We start from the raw sequence: 19,842 nt of genomic DNA, 5'->3' as shown, positions 1-19,842 counted from the left end.
CATAATCTATTTGAGAACTAGATACTAAAGCTCTAAGCATATAAAATTTCAATTAGAACTCTTTAGGAAAAGTTTAAGAAATAAAAATACAGTTTATTGCTATTCTAATTTTTGTAGAAATATAAGGATATATTTACATGTAGAGCATTTTTTTATGTTAAATAATATAATTCATGAGACTACATCACATCTGCCCCACAGTAGGCAATGCTTATGACATTTTTCCCCCCTTAAAGTAATAAATCAATCTATTAAATTTTGAAAAGGTTTCAAAATAAGATTCCTGATTTCAAATAAGAAACAATCAAAATAATAACTATACAAATTTTTACAATGCAAAAACTACAACATACCTGTAAAAATTCTGTTGATGATAAAAAGATATAACCATTGATGATCTTAAAGCAGGTTCTGAGACTTTCTGAACTTAGTTCTGCCAAAATAATAATTGTTTTAAAAAGAAAAAATTAATTCATTGTTCAAAATCAGTTTAAATGAAGTGACTTATTTAAAGCTAAGTTACATGCCCTTCTTTACAAATCTTTTCTGAATGCTATTCAGATGGCTAGTATATAAATATCTATCTAAAAACTGGCATTAACCTGTAACTTAATGCTTTCCCATATACCTCCCATTAGTTAAAACAACTTAGAAAATACGAAGCTCCCTTTTCTTTCCTTTCAGAAAATAACTACATGATCCAACCTCGCATTTCAAACTAAATTTCTAGTACCAGCATGGCAAACGACATGCAACTGAATCACTTTATCATCATATTTTGATGTCTGCTTAAATGGGTTCACTCAATAAGCATTTACTGAGTGTCTATTGTGCTGGCACTCAACATGCTACCCTACTTACGAAAAGAGTCCCTGTTATATTCCGAAAATTATACTGTGTTTAGATATTCTCAATTCTTGGGCTTTGTTCTTCAAATCCACTCCTCTATGAAAAACCTACACATAAAAAATCTTCTTTAAAATGTTATTACCAGAATAGTATAGGAAAAGGATATTGTTTTTAATTATTCTTTTTCAAGTGCAAAGCAGAAAACTTGTTAAAACTGAAAATGATCAAATGTTTATGCAGTGTTATTTTACACGTCTTATCACATACAATAATGATACAATAGAACACAGATTACAGATGTATATTAATTATACAGATCAAAACATGACCCCAAAATATCATCTATATCTAAAATCTTTCATTCTGTATTGCTACTATTTTAGAAATCGTATTCACTTGCAATAGGACAGATTAAAAAATGTTTCCTGGCAAAAGTGTAGGCCCTGGGTTCTTACCTAACTCATATCCTAGCAAAGTGACAAGATATTCTATTCAGGTGAGAATTACCCATACACTTTCACAAGAAAATAACAATCCCACTCAAAGCTCAAAATGTGTTTTAAAGGCATTATTTTCTATACTTTAGGAATTTAACATATTAGTTTAAAATGAGAATGTAGAGGGGACAGAAACTAACCAACTTGTTACCATGCTAACAGAAGACATAAAAAGAAATAATAAAGGCTGTCACCTAAATATTTTTCACAACAGAAGTAAGACAAAATCTCAGGATAAAGGGGTAGGCCATTACATCGGATAAAGTTATTCTTATGAACAATTCACATGTCCTTTTCTCCTCAAGGAGCAAGTGCAGTCAAGTCTAAACTTGTGCACACTGTTTAACAGACCAACAATAGCAGACTGTTTGGCAACCACCGTTTTGGCAACCACCGTGATAAATAAGGCAGAGGGTCTACATTTAAGTGAGAACTTAGAATGGCTACATTCCAGGTATGTCAGTGAATATAATTTCTCAATCACTGCCATCTAAAATTTTATCAAGATCTATGATGAAGGAGACAATATTAAGAAAGATTTATTTTAAAAACCATAGTACCAGGACTTCCCTGGTGGCTCAGTGGTTAAGAATCCGCCTGCCAATGTAGGGGACACGGGGTTGAGCCCTGGTCTGGGAAGATCTCACATGCCACGGAGCAACGAAGCCTATGCACCACAACTACTGAGCCTGCGCTCTAGAGCCTACGAGCCACAACTATTGAAGCCTGTGCGCCTAGAGCCCGTGCTCTGCACCAAGAGAAGCCACCGCAATGAGAAGCCCACGCACCACAACGAAGAGTAGCCCCTGCTCACCGCAACTAGAGAAAGCCTGCGTGCAGCAGTGAAGACCCAATGCAGCCAAAAATAAATAAATAAATTTATTTAAAAAAAAAAACCCAAAAATAAAAACCATAGTACCCATCTCTTCTTACAGATATTTTAAAAGCTATTTCTAGATTAATTTATATAAGCAAATAAGCAATTAGGTCACTTCATACTGTTTTCCATGCCTCCATCATGCAAAGGACTTTTACTAAATTTCCTAAGGCATGCTATCATCAGCAAATATTAAATATCAATAGTAAAAAAAAGTCCTAAAAGTAATAAATTTATCTATTTTAAAGTATATTGAACATTGTTCATTATATCCATGAGTTCCTAGTAAGACTCTGATAAAAAATTATTTTCTGGTCCTAGTATCAGGAAGAGCTGCCCATACAACAGATCTGTATTTATTTTCAGCCCTGTGAATAATTTAATTCAAATGTTCTCAACCATGGGCAATTTTGCCCCCTAGGGGACATCTGGCAATGTCTGGAAACTCTGGTTGTTAAAAACTAGCATCTAGTGGGTTGAGGCTAAAGATGCTATTAAGCTTCCTACAATGCTCTAAACAGTCCCTCACAAGAAAGAATTACATGGCCCAAAATGTCAACAATTTTGAAAATCCCTAACTTAAGTGATCAAGTTTTTCTTTCATAGACAGAGCGCTCTGATTCAAATCTGTAACCCATCAAAGTATCTAGTTATGCTGTGTGCACATATGATTTATATTTATTAGTCTAATTATATTTTATATTCCATTCCTGTTTTTCTCTATTCTTTGGCTCTTATTTTTAATTTCTACTTTCATGTTACATTTTACTTATTCTTTTTAATCATACTATTTAATGTTTATGTTTGGAAATGAAACTATAGTAGTTTCTTCTTTTAATTCAAATTCTGATAAAATATGAAGGCTAAAATGTGTAAAATAGCCTACACATCATCAAGATGTCAGGTGGGAAAAAGTTCCTTCCAAATTAGAAAAATGTTATTGGTCAAGGAACATTAGCTTGGCACTTACAACAACATGGACAAGAGTCAGTCAGGTGTTCATCTTTTAAGTAATGAGAATACTGAGAAAATTAATACCATAAAAAAGATTTAAAGGATTTTAAAAATAAGCCTTTAGAACTGAATTATTAGAATTAGTTATAGCCAATGGTTCTACTTAAAGTATCTCCAGTTCTACTTACATTTGGGGAGAAGGATACGAAATGAATTTTAGCCTTGGATTTATTCACACTTAATTAACATATCCTAAAAATCATTAACTTAAACACCAATATTGTTGGTTTTATGTGTTTTAAATGAAAATGAGAAACTACCAGCCAGCAGCTTTATTTCTACTTGGAAAAAATAATAGCTATCATATTCATTAAATAAATGTTTAAAATCACTGATCTAATAGGAAAAAATGTTTTCACCTTTAAGAAAAGTGAGTATTCATTTCGATCTATATTCTTAAAAGATTAAAGTAAATATCCTGGTTATATTTCAAAATAAATTTTAAAGCTCACCTGAAAGAATGTGTATGCAAAAAGCTACATATCAAACAATATTAATTAGTTGTGCAATACTCAAACAAAAATAAAGGTAATACTGATGTCGAGGTATACTAAACATTCACAGATATAATTTGTATACAAAATTTCTTCATATTATTAAGTTAACTAACAAATCCTACAGAGCCAGTGGTTCAGTACTTTTTCTTTTAAAATAGCAATAATGTTGACAGTAATAGTAGTAATACATATAATTACAAAACACTTAAACAGTGCTTTCTATGTACCAGACATTGTTCTAAACACATAAAAGTTCTTATTGATTTAAAGGACTATGCATCAACTACAAAGCTTTCTATGGTAAAACTGTACTTTAGTACCTACCTAAAACTACACTCAAAATAGTGTCATATGGTTATAGGAGGGTTAGTTATGTGCTTTTTTTTCAGTCTCTTCTTCCTGGCTACCAATCTTCTCTCCCACCACATTGTAAAGGCCAGGCAGGCTGAATTTGGGGTGGAATACAGAGATGAAGTGAAATCACCTTGTGAAGTTACCCATATGTGAAAATGGCTGAATCCTGTTCATGACTAAGTTGATAATGGGCCTGGTCGAGGTTTCCATTCTCAGGGCAAGTATAAAGAAGCACTGTGGATTACCGTGGATGGTACTATATATGGTCTCCAAGTTAGGTAGACTAGAACTGGATGGCCTTCACTGAGAGTAAAAGAAAGTAAAAGGACTTTGCCTATTCTCTTCCTCTATGGTATCTTAGCTACAAAACTTCCTAGGAGACTAGCAATAAGTGACTGGTCTATTGCCACTGTCTTCATGTTTGAAAATTTCTTCCATAATTTTATGGGGATGCTAGATGATAAAACATCAAATGGCTTTTTATTAGAAAACAGATGGCATCTTGGTATTATCTGAGGTCTAATTTATTCTGAAGAATGAGGTAGAAGAACAACAACAACAAAAAAAATCAGAAAACAAGAAGGACTAATCACATTATCTATAGCCCCCATGATCATCCAGCAAATGAAGACAGATGTTTTTTATTTTTTTAATTAATTTATTTTATTTATTTTTAATTTTTGGCTGTGTTGAGTCTTCATTGCTACACACGGGCTTTCTCTAGTTGTGGCGAGTGGGGGCTACTCTTCGTTGCAGTGCGCAGGCTTCTCATTGCAGTGGCTTCTCTTGTTGTGGAGCATGGGCTCTAGGCATGCGGGCTTCAGTAGTTGTGGCACATGGGCTCAGTAGTTGTGGCTCGCGGGCTCTAGAGCGCAGGCTCAGTACTTGCGGCGCACGGGCTTAGTTGCTCTACGGCATGTGGTATCTTCCCAGACCAGGGCTCGAACCCGTGTCCCCTGCACTGGCAGGCGGATTCTTAACCACTGCGCCACCAGGGAAGCCCAACAGATGTTTTTTAATCAGCTATAATTATGTTTTAGTCCACACTTGTTGATTTTATCAAAGAATGTGTCTACCTTTCTGGTGCATCATTATACCTCAGTAATACCTTCCCTCTAATAAAACTGCTCACTACAAGTAAGTTCTCAGAAAAAATAATTTTGAGATATTGCCATAATAAGTATGCCTTTTTTCCTAGTTTTTTCCTACATGAATGCCCTCTCCTGACAATATTAATCTATTCAGTCAGTATACCCAAAGTTCTAATGAAGGAATTAAAGATGCTTCATGGGTGAGCCTTAGAAAGTGGGAACTCTGAACGGAATAAATGTAAATAATTTTTACATTTTGTAAATAAACGATTTTTTAAAATGGTAGTAATCTGCAGACTGAAAAAGAAGCAAAGGGCCAGTAAATAGCACCGTATACAATTCTTAAATACTCAATGAGGTTTAAATGTGAATCTGCACTGGTAAAATCGCTCACAAAAATAACCCTGTGAACAAAATATTTTTTGTAAATTTAAGGTATTACATACTTGTGAATGGTAGCTGATATGTAGCAGACAAGTATTGGCTTTCTATGACTAAGTATCATCAGAATACATGTTCAGAAAAGAATCTAACCAGGTATCCATGGTGGCTAACAGAGACTAACAGCCTACTCCTAGCACAGTGGCCAGTTCTCTGGTGTCACATGCCAAAAGTGTTGCTTTAAAACATTAAGCTTCCTGATTTCAAGCTTCTAAATAAGCAATACCTCAACAAACAATAAATGATTTTCTAACATTTAATAATCTTTATTTTGGTGGTTCCTTAGCTAAATCAGAAATATGTACAGAGCTCATTTGTTAACAACTGACAGCACAAAATCAATTTTCAATTAACTATAAGTTAAGTAAATTTAGTGTTTGCTCTTTAATACGCAGAAATAACTCTCAAAAGTTATACTGTAGGAAAAAATCTAGGAATTATTAAAACACTACACAACTTATTTCTCAAAATCAAGGGCTTCAGTAAAAATGGAAGGTATGATTTATAGTCACCTATAATGCCCCAAATTATGGTTGCATTCAAAAACAGTGGTAATTTTATGCTTTAATACATACCTAGAAGTGGTGACATATTCTGAAATATACGAAGTAACTCTGGTGTAATACATGGGCTGTTTTCCAAAGTCACTAACCTAGGGGAAAAAACCAGACAATTAAATCACTTTCCATAACCATTAAAGCTATAACTATAAAAAGAACCAAAGATACCCAACTTGACCAGTAATCAAGAAAATATAAATTATAACCAAAACAAGGTACAATTTTACCCCACCAGATCAGCAGAATCTTAAGTGTGACATACCATGTATTGTTAAAGCTATAAAAGTGGGAACTCTTGCATACTGCTAACAACAGTGCAAGTTGATATAATCACTTTGGGAAATAATTATTATCTGGTAATACTGAATATGTACATGTGTATACACCTATGACCTGGCACTATATCTAGGCAGAAATGTGCACAGGGCATAAGGTCTTATACATTTGCTCTAGAAGTCATGCACAAGAATGTTGCATTATTTGAACAAACAAAATGGCAAACGAGTAAATGAATTGTTACAGTCACACCATTAAGCTCTTCACTATGGATGAATCTCCAAACAGGAAGCAAAAAAAGTAAGTTAGAACACATATGATACAACTTATACAAAGTTAAAATATACTGTTTAGAGATACACGTGCATATGTGATTTTAAAAGCATTAAAACACAAGAAAGAAAACCAAGGAATGAAAACAAAAAAATCAGTACAGTGGGTTATCCCTGGCATGGATGCAGGAAGATTCAACAAACATGCCACACCATGGGCTTCACAGACATTTCTATTGTTGTATTTCTTACCCAGAGTATGGAAAATTGATTTTCATTTTATGTAAGTTATAAATAATTATAAACAATATGACCTCATATTATTTTGTGTCTATGAAATACTTCACAAATTTTAAATGACAAAATCAGGTAATCTGGGCAGGATATTACACAGGGAAAACCAGCTACCCCCAAAATGAAGTACTTCCAACATGCACAAGCAATGATGTCTTTGACACCTTAACTTGATCAACAGTAACAGGATTTTAAAGAGAAAGACGAATACCATATGATATCACTTATATGTGAAATCTAAAATATGGCACAAATGAACCTATATGCGAACAGAAACAGACTCAGAGACATAGAGAACAGGCTCATGGTTGCCAAGGGGGAGGGGCGTGGGGGAGGGATGGACTGGGAGTCTGGGGTTAGTAGATGCAAACTATTACATACAGAATGGATAAACAACAAGGTGCTACAGGGAACTATATTCAATATCCTGGGATAAACCATAATGGAAAAGAATATAAAAAAGAATGTACATGTGTGTATAACTGAGTCACTTTGGTGTACAGAAGAAATTAACACAACATTGTAAATCAACTATACTTCAATAAAAAATAAATCTAAGAAACAGCAACAGGGGCTTCCCTGGTGGCGCAGTGGTTGAGAGTCCGCCTGCCGATGCAGGGGACACGGGTTCGTGCCCCGGTCCGGGAAGAGCCCACATGCCACAGAGCGGCTGGGCCCGTGAGCCATGGCCGCTGAGCCTGCGCGTCCGGAGCCTGTGCTCCGCAACGGGAGAGGCCACAGCAGTGAGATGCCTGCGTACCGCAAAAAAAAAAAAAAAAAAAACTGAATGGGGTATTTTAATACATCAGGGTCAAGATGAAAAAGCAAAATAATGTGAACTAACAATCTACAAGTTAAAAAGAACAGATATACATGAAAGTCTGCATCTTTGATACTATCATTACTATTTATGTGAATATATTACAAAAATAGATACTATAAGAAGTCACTAAAATTCACATTAAGTTTAAAAAAATTTTACAAGTGGTATGTTATATTTACAATGCAATAAATCCAGGCCTGAACCATATATTTTAATATCAGCAAAAAAATAAACAATGTTGGGTCAAAGAACTCATGAAAAAAAAATCACATAATCAGTCTGAAAAATTTTTCATTGTAAACAAGACCACAAACATCAACTGGTACTGGTAAGCCCTACCAGTTCAAATTTCCATTCCCCAAGATAACTATTTTATACCTTTGTCCCCACAAACCTCTCTCATCTTATAAATACTCCCATTCCAGCCCATGACACTCAAGTGATGACTATACTTCATATTTTGTTGAGAAAACAGAAGCTATTAGATGGAACACCTTCCCATCTCATTCTACTACAATACAGAAACCTATCTTCCTGCCTCGAGTTAAAATGGACGAAATACCCCTGCTGCTATTTAAAGAAAAAAAAAAAAAATCAACTCCTTCCACTTATGCTGAATCCCATCCCTTCTTGCCTCCTTCAATTATCTCACTCTCTTGAGCCTCGTCATACCTCTAGATCTTCATTCCCGTACTAGCCAACTGTTAACGCAATTTCAACACCCTCTTCATAGTAAAAACTTTCAAACAAGCTGTCAATGCTCACAGTCTGTACTTACTTAACTCCAATTCATTCTTCAATCTACTCCAATTCTTCCTTCTGTTCTCACTACTCCACTGAAACCCCTCCTATCATCTCCATTCACTTCTCTGTACACCCTTACAAGGACAATCAGCAACATTTGACATAGTTAACCATTCCCTCTTTTAGGAAATATTCTCTCTTGGCTTGGTTTTCCTCCTATATCATCTCTGATGGCTCCTCGTGTGACCTCAGAATGTATTTTCTTCAGGATTCTGCCCTGAGCACAAGGCTCTCTATCTGCCCTTTTCTTCCTAGGCAATCTCACCAATTCTCAGACTTTATAAATCATACACAACATGCTAACCACTTTACAAACAGTATCTCATGCTCACAACAACCACATAAGGTAGAAATTATTTTCCTCATTTTACAGAAGGCTCACAGAAAATGATTACAAACCTAATGCAGTGGTATACGTGGGATTGGCCACCTATATCTGCTTCCAAATACGACTTCTAACCCGTTAAGAAAATTATATTAAGAAGTGTGTACCCTGATTCTCTAAATAATCTTAGCTTTAATAAATTTGATAAATTTTTAAAATGTATCCTAATGATTTAATTTTGTTTACATATAACGAAAGGCTAGGAAAAAAGAAATTACCATCAGTAGAGCAATGCACTTCTCATGCACTGTTCATATAATGCACTGTTCATATAATCCCTAAAAAATTTATATACCTCTCATTAACACATTAATATACTAAATCTGTAATTATATTGATAAGTATATGAGTCTGCCTCTTTATTATAATATTTTTAATCTTTATGATAGATATCATATACATATGGTTACAGAAAAGTATCTGTGTGCCAGAGATTAATGTTTTAATTTGTAATCTAGAGTAGAAGGTGGCAAACTATAGCTCATGGGCCAAACCAATACCCTTTTTCTGTAAGTGATGTTTTACTGGAGCATAGCCGTGTCCATTTGTTTATATATTGTCTATGACTGTTTTGGTGTTGAAACAGCGGAGTTGAAGAGTTGGGACAGAAAGTACATAGCCTGTGAAGCCTAAAATAATTACTATCTGCTCCTTTAGGGAAAAAGTTTGCCAACCTCTGATCTAGAGTAATCCATCCTGTACGAATAAAAATATATGAATATAAGAGGCTCCAACATATGCTAATTTACAATCATTTAAGTCACTTAAGTTCAAACAACATAACCCAGAAAAGAATATGAGAAACACAAATTGCAAATTAATAAGTATCTACCTTAGTTATGTTTTTAAATTGTTCATCTAGTATTCTGATACAGATCATTAATTTTACCATTTGCATCAAAGACAATTTCTTAGAATCAAAAAACTGTTCATTCCTAGACATCCAAGCAAAACTGAAGGAAGGGAGGGAGGAAGGGAAGAAGGGAGGGAAGGAGTGAGGGAGGGAGATACCACAAATGTTTATTTTTTCTGTTGTTACTTTCTATGATTTGCTTTTTTAATTCCAATACTAGGTTTTTAATTAGAACTTTAAAACCTTTCGTGTATTACTAATTACATCTTAAATAAAGATTGGCCCTGAAGAAAACTGCTGCCATCAGTAAGACGAAGAAAAAAGATTTCTAGTCAATGCTCAGTCTGTACTTACTTAACTCCAATTCATTCATTTCACAGTTTGTAGCTCTGAGATGCCACAGAAACAGGGTTGGTTTGTTTGTTTTTTACCTCTAAACACTATATACTACTTACTCAGTAAAATAATAAGCCAAGACTAAGTAGCATTAACATTTAGGGCTGAGGTATTCTATCTCAGTACTTACTGGGTAAAGTAGTAAGAGGTTGAAAATACCTCAATATCCCCCAAAACATCTCATTTAACACGCTGGAAGTTTTATGTCAATTTTTAGTTTTGATCAAGATTCCCCATTTTACATTACAAATTCCAAAAGAAATTCAGAAATTCAGCTGAGTTCTTATTGAAACTTCCTGTCTAACTTTGACTATTATAAGCCTACACTGAGTGACAGCTGCCAAGAAAAGCTGGAGCTACGTATTATGCTACCCAGTTCAGGGAAACTGACTTTATGTTTTTTGTTTTTAAATGCTGAGTTTTTAAGCCCTATTACATGACCTTTGCTTTATTGCCATGAGTAGGGAAGGCCAGGAAAATAAATAAATAAGATCCACGGTATCAAGTATTTCCTCTTACCATAATTCTAAACCATCTTCCAGAAGATAAACATGTGGAGGCTGGGAAACATCTGTACTCAGTTGAATAACTGGGAGCAGGAAAGGGTACAGGTTCTTGCTGTCTGCTCCTAATCCCTATGGGAAGTATAAATAAAACTTAACATAAGATACTCTAAGGTCCCACCTCCCACCAAAAAATCACCTATCATATTTAAAAGCCCTAAAACCAACTTATAAAAAATCAATCAATCAGATTTTAAAAGAATGGTTCTAATTATAAGCACTACTAAAACAAAATTAGTTCTGTTTACAATTGGAAAAAATATTATTCAATTGCCTAATGGTAGTAAAACCATATACACCAAAGCTACACACATCTGTTCATTTTAAGAGATTTCTCATATAAATATTTATTTTTCCTTCTCTGACAACTGAAGAGGTGTTAACAATGATGTAGTAAATTCTACAAATTATCTCACCTAAATAAGCTAAAATGAACCCAATCTAAATGTTCATCAGTAAGATAATTAAATTATGATACCTTCATATTCTAGAATACTGAGTAGCCATGAAAAAGGATTAGGCATGGAATGAAAACGATCTCAAAAATAATGACAAATTGGGATTAAAAAGAAATGTATATAACAATTCCACATGCCAAACTATTTTTTTAAATAGCTATGTATCTGATATGAAGATACACGCATAAAAATGTTTCTTGGGAGCAAACAGAAAAAACTGTTAACACTAGTTAAATATGGATATTGGAAAAGGATGTTGCAAGAAGGTAAAAGGAGTCTTTTTTTAATGTGTGCATGTTTTTTAACGAAGAATTTCTGCTAAAATTTTTAATGAATTAAGAATACAAAGATGGGGCTTCCCTGGTGGCGCAGTGGTTGAGAGTCCGCCTGCTGATGCAGGGTACACAGGTTCGTGCCCTGGTCCGGGAAGACCCCACATGCCGCGGAGCGGCTGGGCCCGTGAGCCATGGCCACTGAGCCTGCGCTCCGCAATGGTGGGAGAGGCCACAACAGTGAGAGGCCTGTGTACCGCAAAAAAAAAAAAAAAAAAAAAAAGAATACAAAGATGGAAGAAGAGGGGGTTTTAATTTAAAATTCTACTTTGACTAATTACTGTCTTATGGAGGTTGACTCAGTATATCACACTAAATCTAAGCACTTTGAAAGAAACAAAAAGGATAGAAAGTCAATTTTTAATTCATAATAATCTCTGTAATCTGATAAACACAGAAAGGAAACCAAACTATCAAACACCTCCTCACTTAGAAAATAATTCAGATGTCAATATAGTTGACATATAATTACAATGCAACAAAATACATATATATTCCCCTTTTGATGACATATATATGTGTATATATATATGAATTTTTAACAGTGAGGTATAGATACTTCAGTGGAAATACATAAAGCTTATCCTGAAATATGTTAAGTTTGGCCCTTTCTATAACTAAGCATCAGCTGAAAGACTTTATTAAAGATTTTTCCAAAGGAAGAGATTTATAAAAATGTCACATTTCATAAAGTAGTAAATTGGGCCTTAAAATTCAGTTAAATTTCACTCTCCATAGCTCAATTCTTAACAGAACAAAAAAAAGAAAAAACATGAAGAAAAACTAGTCGTTCATTTTTAATATCAAGTAGACTTAATATTCCTAGGAATGTCAGAATCTACTTACTTAGTGCACATTCCAATGAGCACAGTATGCTAGCATTAGCAAAACTAAAGTAAGCAACTGCTAAAAACATAAGACTCTCTCAGTTAAAGCCTGAAGAAATTTACCTTTGTAATCTAGTGGCTTGAAGAATGTGTCCAATCCCAAATATGCAGCTTTAAGTAAATTTATTTGAACATTCTTTCAATCCACAACTGTAACTGTAAGACACTGTCTACAATACTATGAAATAATTACAGTTAGAGCTACAAGATGTTGTCTACAATACTATGAAAGCTCAAAAATAAAGTCATCAGTTATTAATAAAATTATCATAAATGCTTGAAGGGGGGAAATCATATTGTACTATAATTACATAAAACATAAAAAGAATTTAAAATTAGGTGAAAGGTATAAGGAAATCTCTCTGTACAATCTTTGCAACTGCCTGTGAATCTATAATTTAAGTTAAGAGGTGAGAAAAGTACAACACTCTCTAAAAATTGCTATTTCTCAGGTTATTGTCTTTGGTTCCCTTCTCATGTCCCATGTACATGCTGATAATGTCCAAATCTACTATCTCCAACCAAAACCTCTGAACTTCAGATACCCCAAATGACAGAGGACATCATCACCCAGAAGGCATCTCAAACTCTCAAGTATACCAGTGAACCAACTCATTGTCTTCCTAAAAAAAATGGTTCCTCTTCCTGCATTTCCTAACTCAAGTGACATGAATCACTGTCTATCTAGAAATAAATTATATCACAACTACCTCCTGGTTCTTCCTCCTCCTCACTCCCAATCTAAACAATCCTTAATTCTATCTCCCTAATATTTTTCAAATTTTTCCCCTTCTTTCCATGGCTTTACTTCAGGTCATCATCTCTTTCATGGTTAACAGAAGAGCCTCCCAACTATTTCCTTGACCTTGGTTTAACTCCATTCCAAACCAGTGTCCCCACTGGTACACTGATTACCTTTCTAAAATACAAAGGATAACATTTCTTCCTCTGAACTTCAAGAGATGTTCTTTATGCCTTCCTAACCAGACCCCCACACCCAAGCTCAGGACTCTATGTTGCAGCTATACCAAACAACTCCGTACCAGAAATCACTGTTAACTTCCTCAGAAAGCTGACAGACTTAACACATGCATTTACTACTGTGCTCTCCCAAGATCCACTAAAAGGATATATGAGGATGTGCTTTTAAAGACCTAAAACCGTAAGTACAAAGACAGCATAAGAAGAGATAAAAGCAACTCATTTTTGGAAGCGGGAAAGAAAAACAGATTTAGCAAACTCAGAAAATGAAAGCTCAAAGCCAGCAGTGAAAAAGGGCAAGAAACCACCTGATTTATATCACAGAAACTCCAAAAGACTCAGGAACTGATAGCTCAAGGTATTTTGGGAAGGGGAAGTTGAAGAGGAGGTATTAAAAATAATAGGACCTCTAGAAGGTATTTTAAAAGACATCTGATGACAAGATCTCATCCAAGTGCAACAGTCAACAACTGACCCTCTCCTGAACCCAGTATAGAACTGGCCATTTATTTTCTGGTTAAGTAAAACAAATCGTCTAAAGATAGGGAGATATCAGGTAATCAAGACTAAGGATACTATATAAAACAGGGAGATATAACGTAACAGACGGGAGACTGATGGATCTTTCACTAAGGAAAGATCTGAAAAACACGGAACCAAAACATCTGTCCCATACAAAAAAAACCTCCAGCTAGATTATCCTAAAGAAAAAATCCACAATCAGCAAGCTTCGCATACATACTTAACCCTTCCAATTAGCTTTTTAGTGCTCACTCTTAAATTTATACAGACAAAATGTTGATATAGCTCTTTTAGTTGGGTGATGGTTACCTAACGATTCATTATACTGTTCTTCCTTCTTTTGTACATGCTTCAAATTTTCACAAGGGAAAAAAAAAAAGCAGGCAACCAAGGATCAACATATAAGATTAAAATATCTAATATGAAAAACAGAGAACAGAACAATAAAATAGAAAACAGCAACTTGAAGGAAACAGAGACCACACATAGAGATGAAAGCTTAGAAGAATACATCATTAATATCCTTGTCAGAATAAAAGATAACATTGTATTCATGAAAAAAAAAATGAAATGCTGTAAAATGATTATTCAACAATACAAAAAAGAACTCATCGAAGGGGGAGTTGTGTCTCTTCATCCACTGAAGAGACACAAACATGTATAAAATAATCAATAAGGATATATTACACAGCACAGAGAAATATAGCCATTACTCTGTAATAACTTTAAATGGAGTATAATCTATAAAAATATTGAACTATGTTGTACACCTGAAATTAATATAATATTGTAAATCAACTATACTTCAATAAAAACAAATAAAAATTTTTTAACTTAAAAAGAAAGAACTCATAGACATTAAAAATATTATAGCAGGAAAGAAAAACTCAATAGAAAGGGTGAATGATAAAGCTGAAGAAATACCCCAGAAAGTAGAGCAAAAGGACAAAGAGAAGAAAAAGCAGAAATGAAGAAAGATACAGGGCTGGTTCATTCATCTATCATCTAAGTAATAAGAAGTTCAGAAAGAGACAAAAGCAAAACACGAAGGTGCAGAAATAATCAACAAAAAACAATAGACTTATCTAGAACCCAAGAACACGAGTTTCCAGTTTACAATATACACCACATGTCCAGAACAGTGGAATAAAAATACACCCACATCATCATGAAATTGAAAACAGGAACACAGAGAAGATCATACAAGTTGTCAAAGGGAAAGGAGAGATGAAACATTCAAGAAACGAGAATTAAAATGGCTCAGGATTCCTAAAAGCAACTCTAGAAGCTAGAAGACAAAGGAAAAATGCCTCTAAAATTTTGAGGGATAATCTAGAATTTTACACTCAGCCAAACTATCAGTCAATGTGAAAGCTGTAAGACATTTTCACACATGCAAAATCTGAAGAAAACTTACCTCCCATGTACCTTTTGCAAAATGCCACTGGCATTCATGGGCTCCAACAGAAAGAGGAAGTAAAACAAGGAAGAAGACAGGTACAGAAAACAGGCATCCTATAGAAAGGATAGGCAAGAAGAACCCCTTAGATGACACTGAAAGGGGATCCAGTTATAACAGCTGTGAACAAACAGAGAGTAAAGCCAGGCCAGACTAAAGCACGTAAGAATCTTCCAGATTCCAAGATGATGAAAGTAATAAAATACCTGATGTGTGTAAACACACTGAGGGAATATTTAGATAACAAGTGGAGAGAATGGATTCAGTTACACAGAAAACTAAATATAGCAGGCAGAATACTAAGATGACCACCTATGATTCTTAACCCCAGTTGTACACACACCATTTGCCAGTTATTCATTCAAGTGCTAATTTAGATATTACTTTACAGATGTGATTAAGGTCCCAAACTGAACGACCTTATGACAGGAAAATTATACACGTAAGCCTGACCTAACCACATGAATCCTTTAAAAGAGAGTTTTCTTTAGTTACTTGCATAAAAGAAAGTTAGAGATTCAAAGCCTGAGGGGATTTTACAGCCAAGAATCTCCCCACTGCTGACGCTGAAGATGGAAGGGGCCATGTATCAAGGAATGTGGCTGGACTCTAGGAACTGAGACGTGCCCCAGCTGACAGACAGCAAGTACACTGGGACCTCAGTCCTACAGATCAAGGAATTGAACTCTGCCAACAAGGGGACTGACTATAAAGACAAGTCTTCCTCAAAGTCTGCAGGGGAGAACTTAGCCTGGCAGACACCTCAATTTCAGCCTGTCAGACCCTGATCAAAGAGTACAGACAAGGTGTGCTGGACCTCTGATCTACAGAACTATAAGTTATTTTGGATGTTGTTTTAAGCCACTACTTTTGTGATAATTTGTTACACAGTAATAGAAAACTTATAAACTAAGCAAACAAATTATTATATAGGAGTGAAGATTAGGAGGATGGTTGTACAATAAAGAAAATTAATCATAACATAATGATATATGCCTTCAATAGCCTTTATATAGTCACACAAATAAAAACACTAAATAATGACGTAATTTAAATTACAATCTAACTATATTGGGAGGATGGGAGGAATAGGAGTCATACAGAGGGAAATGAAAGAATTAAAATTTCATCTTCTAAACAGGGTGGTCAAGAGATAATGCCTAAAATGCTTAAATCAAGAATGAACAATATAAGTATGTTACTTAGAGCTAGAGATAAAAAACCAAAGAGACAGGGCTATAAGTGTTGAAAGTAGATTCCTCCACCAAATAGGAAATGGATATACTGCTACTTTTCATAAAAAGTCTTCAAGAACTGACTCCTTAACCTATCTACATACAAAACTAATCAATACATAAACTCAAGGGCTTCCCTGGTGGCGCAGTGGTTGAGAGTCCGCCTGCCGATGCAGGGGACACGGGTTCGTGCCCCGATCTGGGAAGATCCCACATGCCACAGAGCGGCTAGGCCCGTGAGCCATGGCCACTGAGCCTGCGCGTCCAGAGCCTGTGCTCCACAACTGGAGATGCCACAACAGTGAGAAGCCCGCGTACCGGAAAAAAAAAAAAAAATTTATATATATATATATATATATATATATATATATATATATATATATATATATATATATATATATAAAAATAAACTCAAAAAAAAAAAGTATCCCATTCTCACATGTCCAGGGGGCTTTACATATGCTGGTCAATTTGTTTAAAATATCTTTACCACTCTCATCCCTGAACCACCGTATCTCATTAACACCTCTTGTTCAACACTATTTGGGTATCACCTATAAAGGAAGCCTTCCCTGATGTCCCACCTCACCCTCCAGTCTAAGATGGGTAACCTACCAAGTGCCCCACAGCATCATGTTCTTATTGCTAACAGAGCACTTAGCTATTCAGTCTTCCCCTAGACAGCCACATTCACAAAGAGCTTGCCCTATTCATTTCTGCATCCCAGTGCCTAGTACCATGTATTGCATATTGAAGCTGTTCAAAAAATCTTTATTCAATGAATGAATGCCTACTTCCACTGAGGCCAACTACTGCAGACGAGTGAGTTTATTTTCATCCATTATTACACTCCTCAGTCAGAGACTATCAGTCTGGGTTCCCAGAATTTAAAAAATGAAAACAAAAATATACAAATACCTACACTAATATCTGCCTATTAAATTTTAAAATTCAAAGGGTGGCTTGTACACGAACTATATTTCAATAAATAAATAAATAAAAATAAAGTCAAAAGATGAACTGTTTTCCATGAAAGGAAACTTACCTATAACCCTAGTATAATCTTCTCAAAGGACTGAAAAACTTATTTTTTTAAACACTTTTTTTTTTTTTTAATAGATTTATTTATTTATTTCTGGCTGCGTTGGCTCTTATTTGCTGTGCGCGGGCTTTCTCTAGTTGCGGTGAGCAGGGGCTACTCTTTGTTGCACTGCGCGGGCTTCTCATTGTGGTGGCTTCTCTTTGTTGCTGAGCACGGGGTCTACGTGTGTGGGCTGCAGTAGCTGTGGTTCACGGGCTCTAGAGCGCAGGCTCAGTAGTTGTGGCGCACGGTCTTAGTTGCCCCATGGCATGTGGAATCTTCCCGGACCAGGGCTCAAACCCGTGTCCCCTGCACTGGCAGGCGGATTCTTAACCACTGCGCCACCAGGGAATCCCCTGAAAAACTTATTTTAAGCTAGTCTCAATTTTAATATTAAATGTTATATGCTTTCTCTAGGAAGGGCAGATGATTACTTAGACGGAGGTTTGTATCCCTGGCCTATACAAATACACAGGGTACTGAAATGTCAGGATTAAAGAAAAAGGTCCTATATACTCCAAACATTCCATGCAAGTTACTATGGCTTCCTCAGATTTCCTGAGGTAACATTGCCTGAAGAGACACACCTCCCTCACAAAAATTGAGTCTAAAAACAAATTTGGCAGGGATATAAAGCAAAAGATATGGCGATCACTCTTTGTTCTGACACTTACATGAGCAATCTCAGGCTACTTGTTAACCTTCTCGTAGCCTTTCTATCCCCATCTATAAAAGGGATATAATTTTTCAGGATAATCACAAGAATTAAAGGATAGACAAGAAGAGATGCTAGGCCAGACATTTATTAAAAAGAAAGTACTTTAAAAAAAATTTTGTATCACTAATCAAGTATCTAAAGCTGCCTCAGGAATTTGTAACTGCAAAACTCATCCATAAATATTTAGTGAAAGAATGAATTTATGTTTCAAAAAAGTACCAAGGTAACAGAGAAAGGTTTTTTTAAAACTAATATTAGACAGGGTTTTTTTAAACTTATTAGAACATTTCATAGTATTAATTCTTAATTTCAAAAGAGAACTCCCCATTGGAAAAAATCTATCAAACTTTGGGGCAAGGCAGTAAAAATCACTTGTGCATCCCTGTAGCCAGATATTCTAAGTCTTGGCATTAAGTGCTTTCCTCACCATACTCTCACCATCAGACTATAATTCACTATAACAGTTCAATGAGGACTACAGTCCCATCTCTCTCTCTCTCTCTCTCTCTCTCTCTCTCTCTCTCTCTGAAATTTTAGGGTCCTCTCTTCCTGCTGCACATCCCCATACCTCAAAGGCAAGATACTGAAAATCAAATTCATTCCTTCCCTCAAAAGCAATTCACCTGTTTTTCTGCCTTCCCAATATGTGAAAGGGAAAATTTTTATATTAAATCAAGGAAAGAGAGTGAAAATGGAGAGTAACTTTATGCATAAGAGTTCTGAATACCAGGGAAGCTGCATGCAAAGAACAAGTGACTGACTGCACAAATCACAAGTCTACCATCATTGGGGAAAACTACATCCAGTGAAAGAAATCGTCTTTTAAAAGTAGAGAATATTTTTATGTCAAAAAATGCCCATAGTAAACATATAAAAGGTATTTTTAAACTGTTTAGATCACACATGAGACAAATGTAAGACCTTTTACTATCACTGACAAAAACCACATGAAAACAGTAAAAAAATTTTAAAGAAGAAAAAATACTAAACTAAGAAACTGTGGAGAAGTAACTTACCTGAACAAGATGAATAAGTGTTGTCAAAATAGCACATCTCAACATATTGTGTTCTTCACTCTGCTTCCAAAGAAGAGGCAAATACTGTACCAAACACCCTACGTATGGTCGTATCTATCACAACAGGAGTAGAGGAAGCAAAAGAATTATATTAGTAAAGAAGGCGACTTACCTCAAGAAACACTGACAGACTTAATAGGTCCCAAGCAGCAAATATTTAATATTTACTAGATGTAATGTATTAAGCACATATCCTTTTAAAGATAAATTAGACATTACATAGAGACACAAAGCTCCATGGTAAATA

General features: G+C 35.1%; 1 protein-coding gene across 1 annotated transcript in view; it reads right to left on the bottom strand.

The window, feature by feature from the left end:
* IPO11 (importin 11) overlaps positions 1-19,842 on the bottom strand; it is a 216,112-nt gene that overhangs the window by 98,128 nt on the left and 98,142 nt on the right. Inside the window, exons 20-23 of the mRNA XM_060142999.1 lie at positions 19,536-19,649; positions 10,803-10,918; positions 6,196-6,272; positions 354-433 (exon numbers count right to left, since the gene is read on the bottom strand). Coding sequence (XP_059998982.1) covers positions 354-433; positions 6,196-6,272; positions 10,803-10,918; positions 19,536-19,649 — 387 coding nt within the window. The remainder of the gene's footprint in view (positions 1-353; positions 434-6,195; positions 6,273-10,802; positions 10,919-19,535; positions 19,650-19,842) is intronic.

Source organism: Lagenorhynchus albirostris, chromosome 3 (genome assembly GCF_949774975.1).
Source record: "Lagenorhynchus albirostris chromosome 3, mLagAlb1.1, whole genome shotgun sequence".
NCBI classification, from domain to species: Eukaryota; Metazoa; Chordata; class Mammalia; order Artiodactyla; family Delphinidae; genus Lagenorhynchus; species Lagenorhynchus albirostris.
Note: the sequence above shows the minus strand (reverse complement) of the source record. Positions and strands in the feature narration are given on the sequence as shown.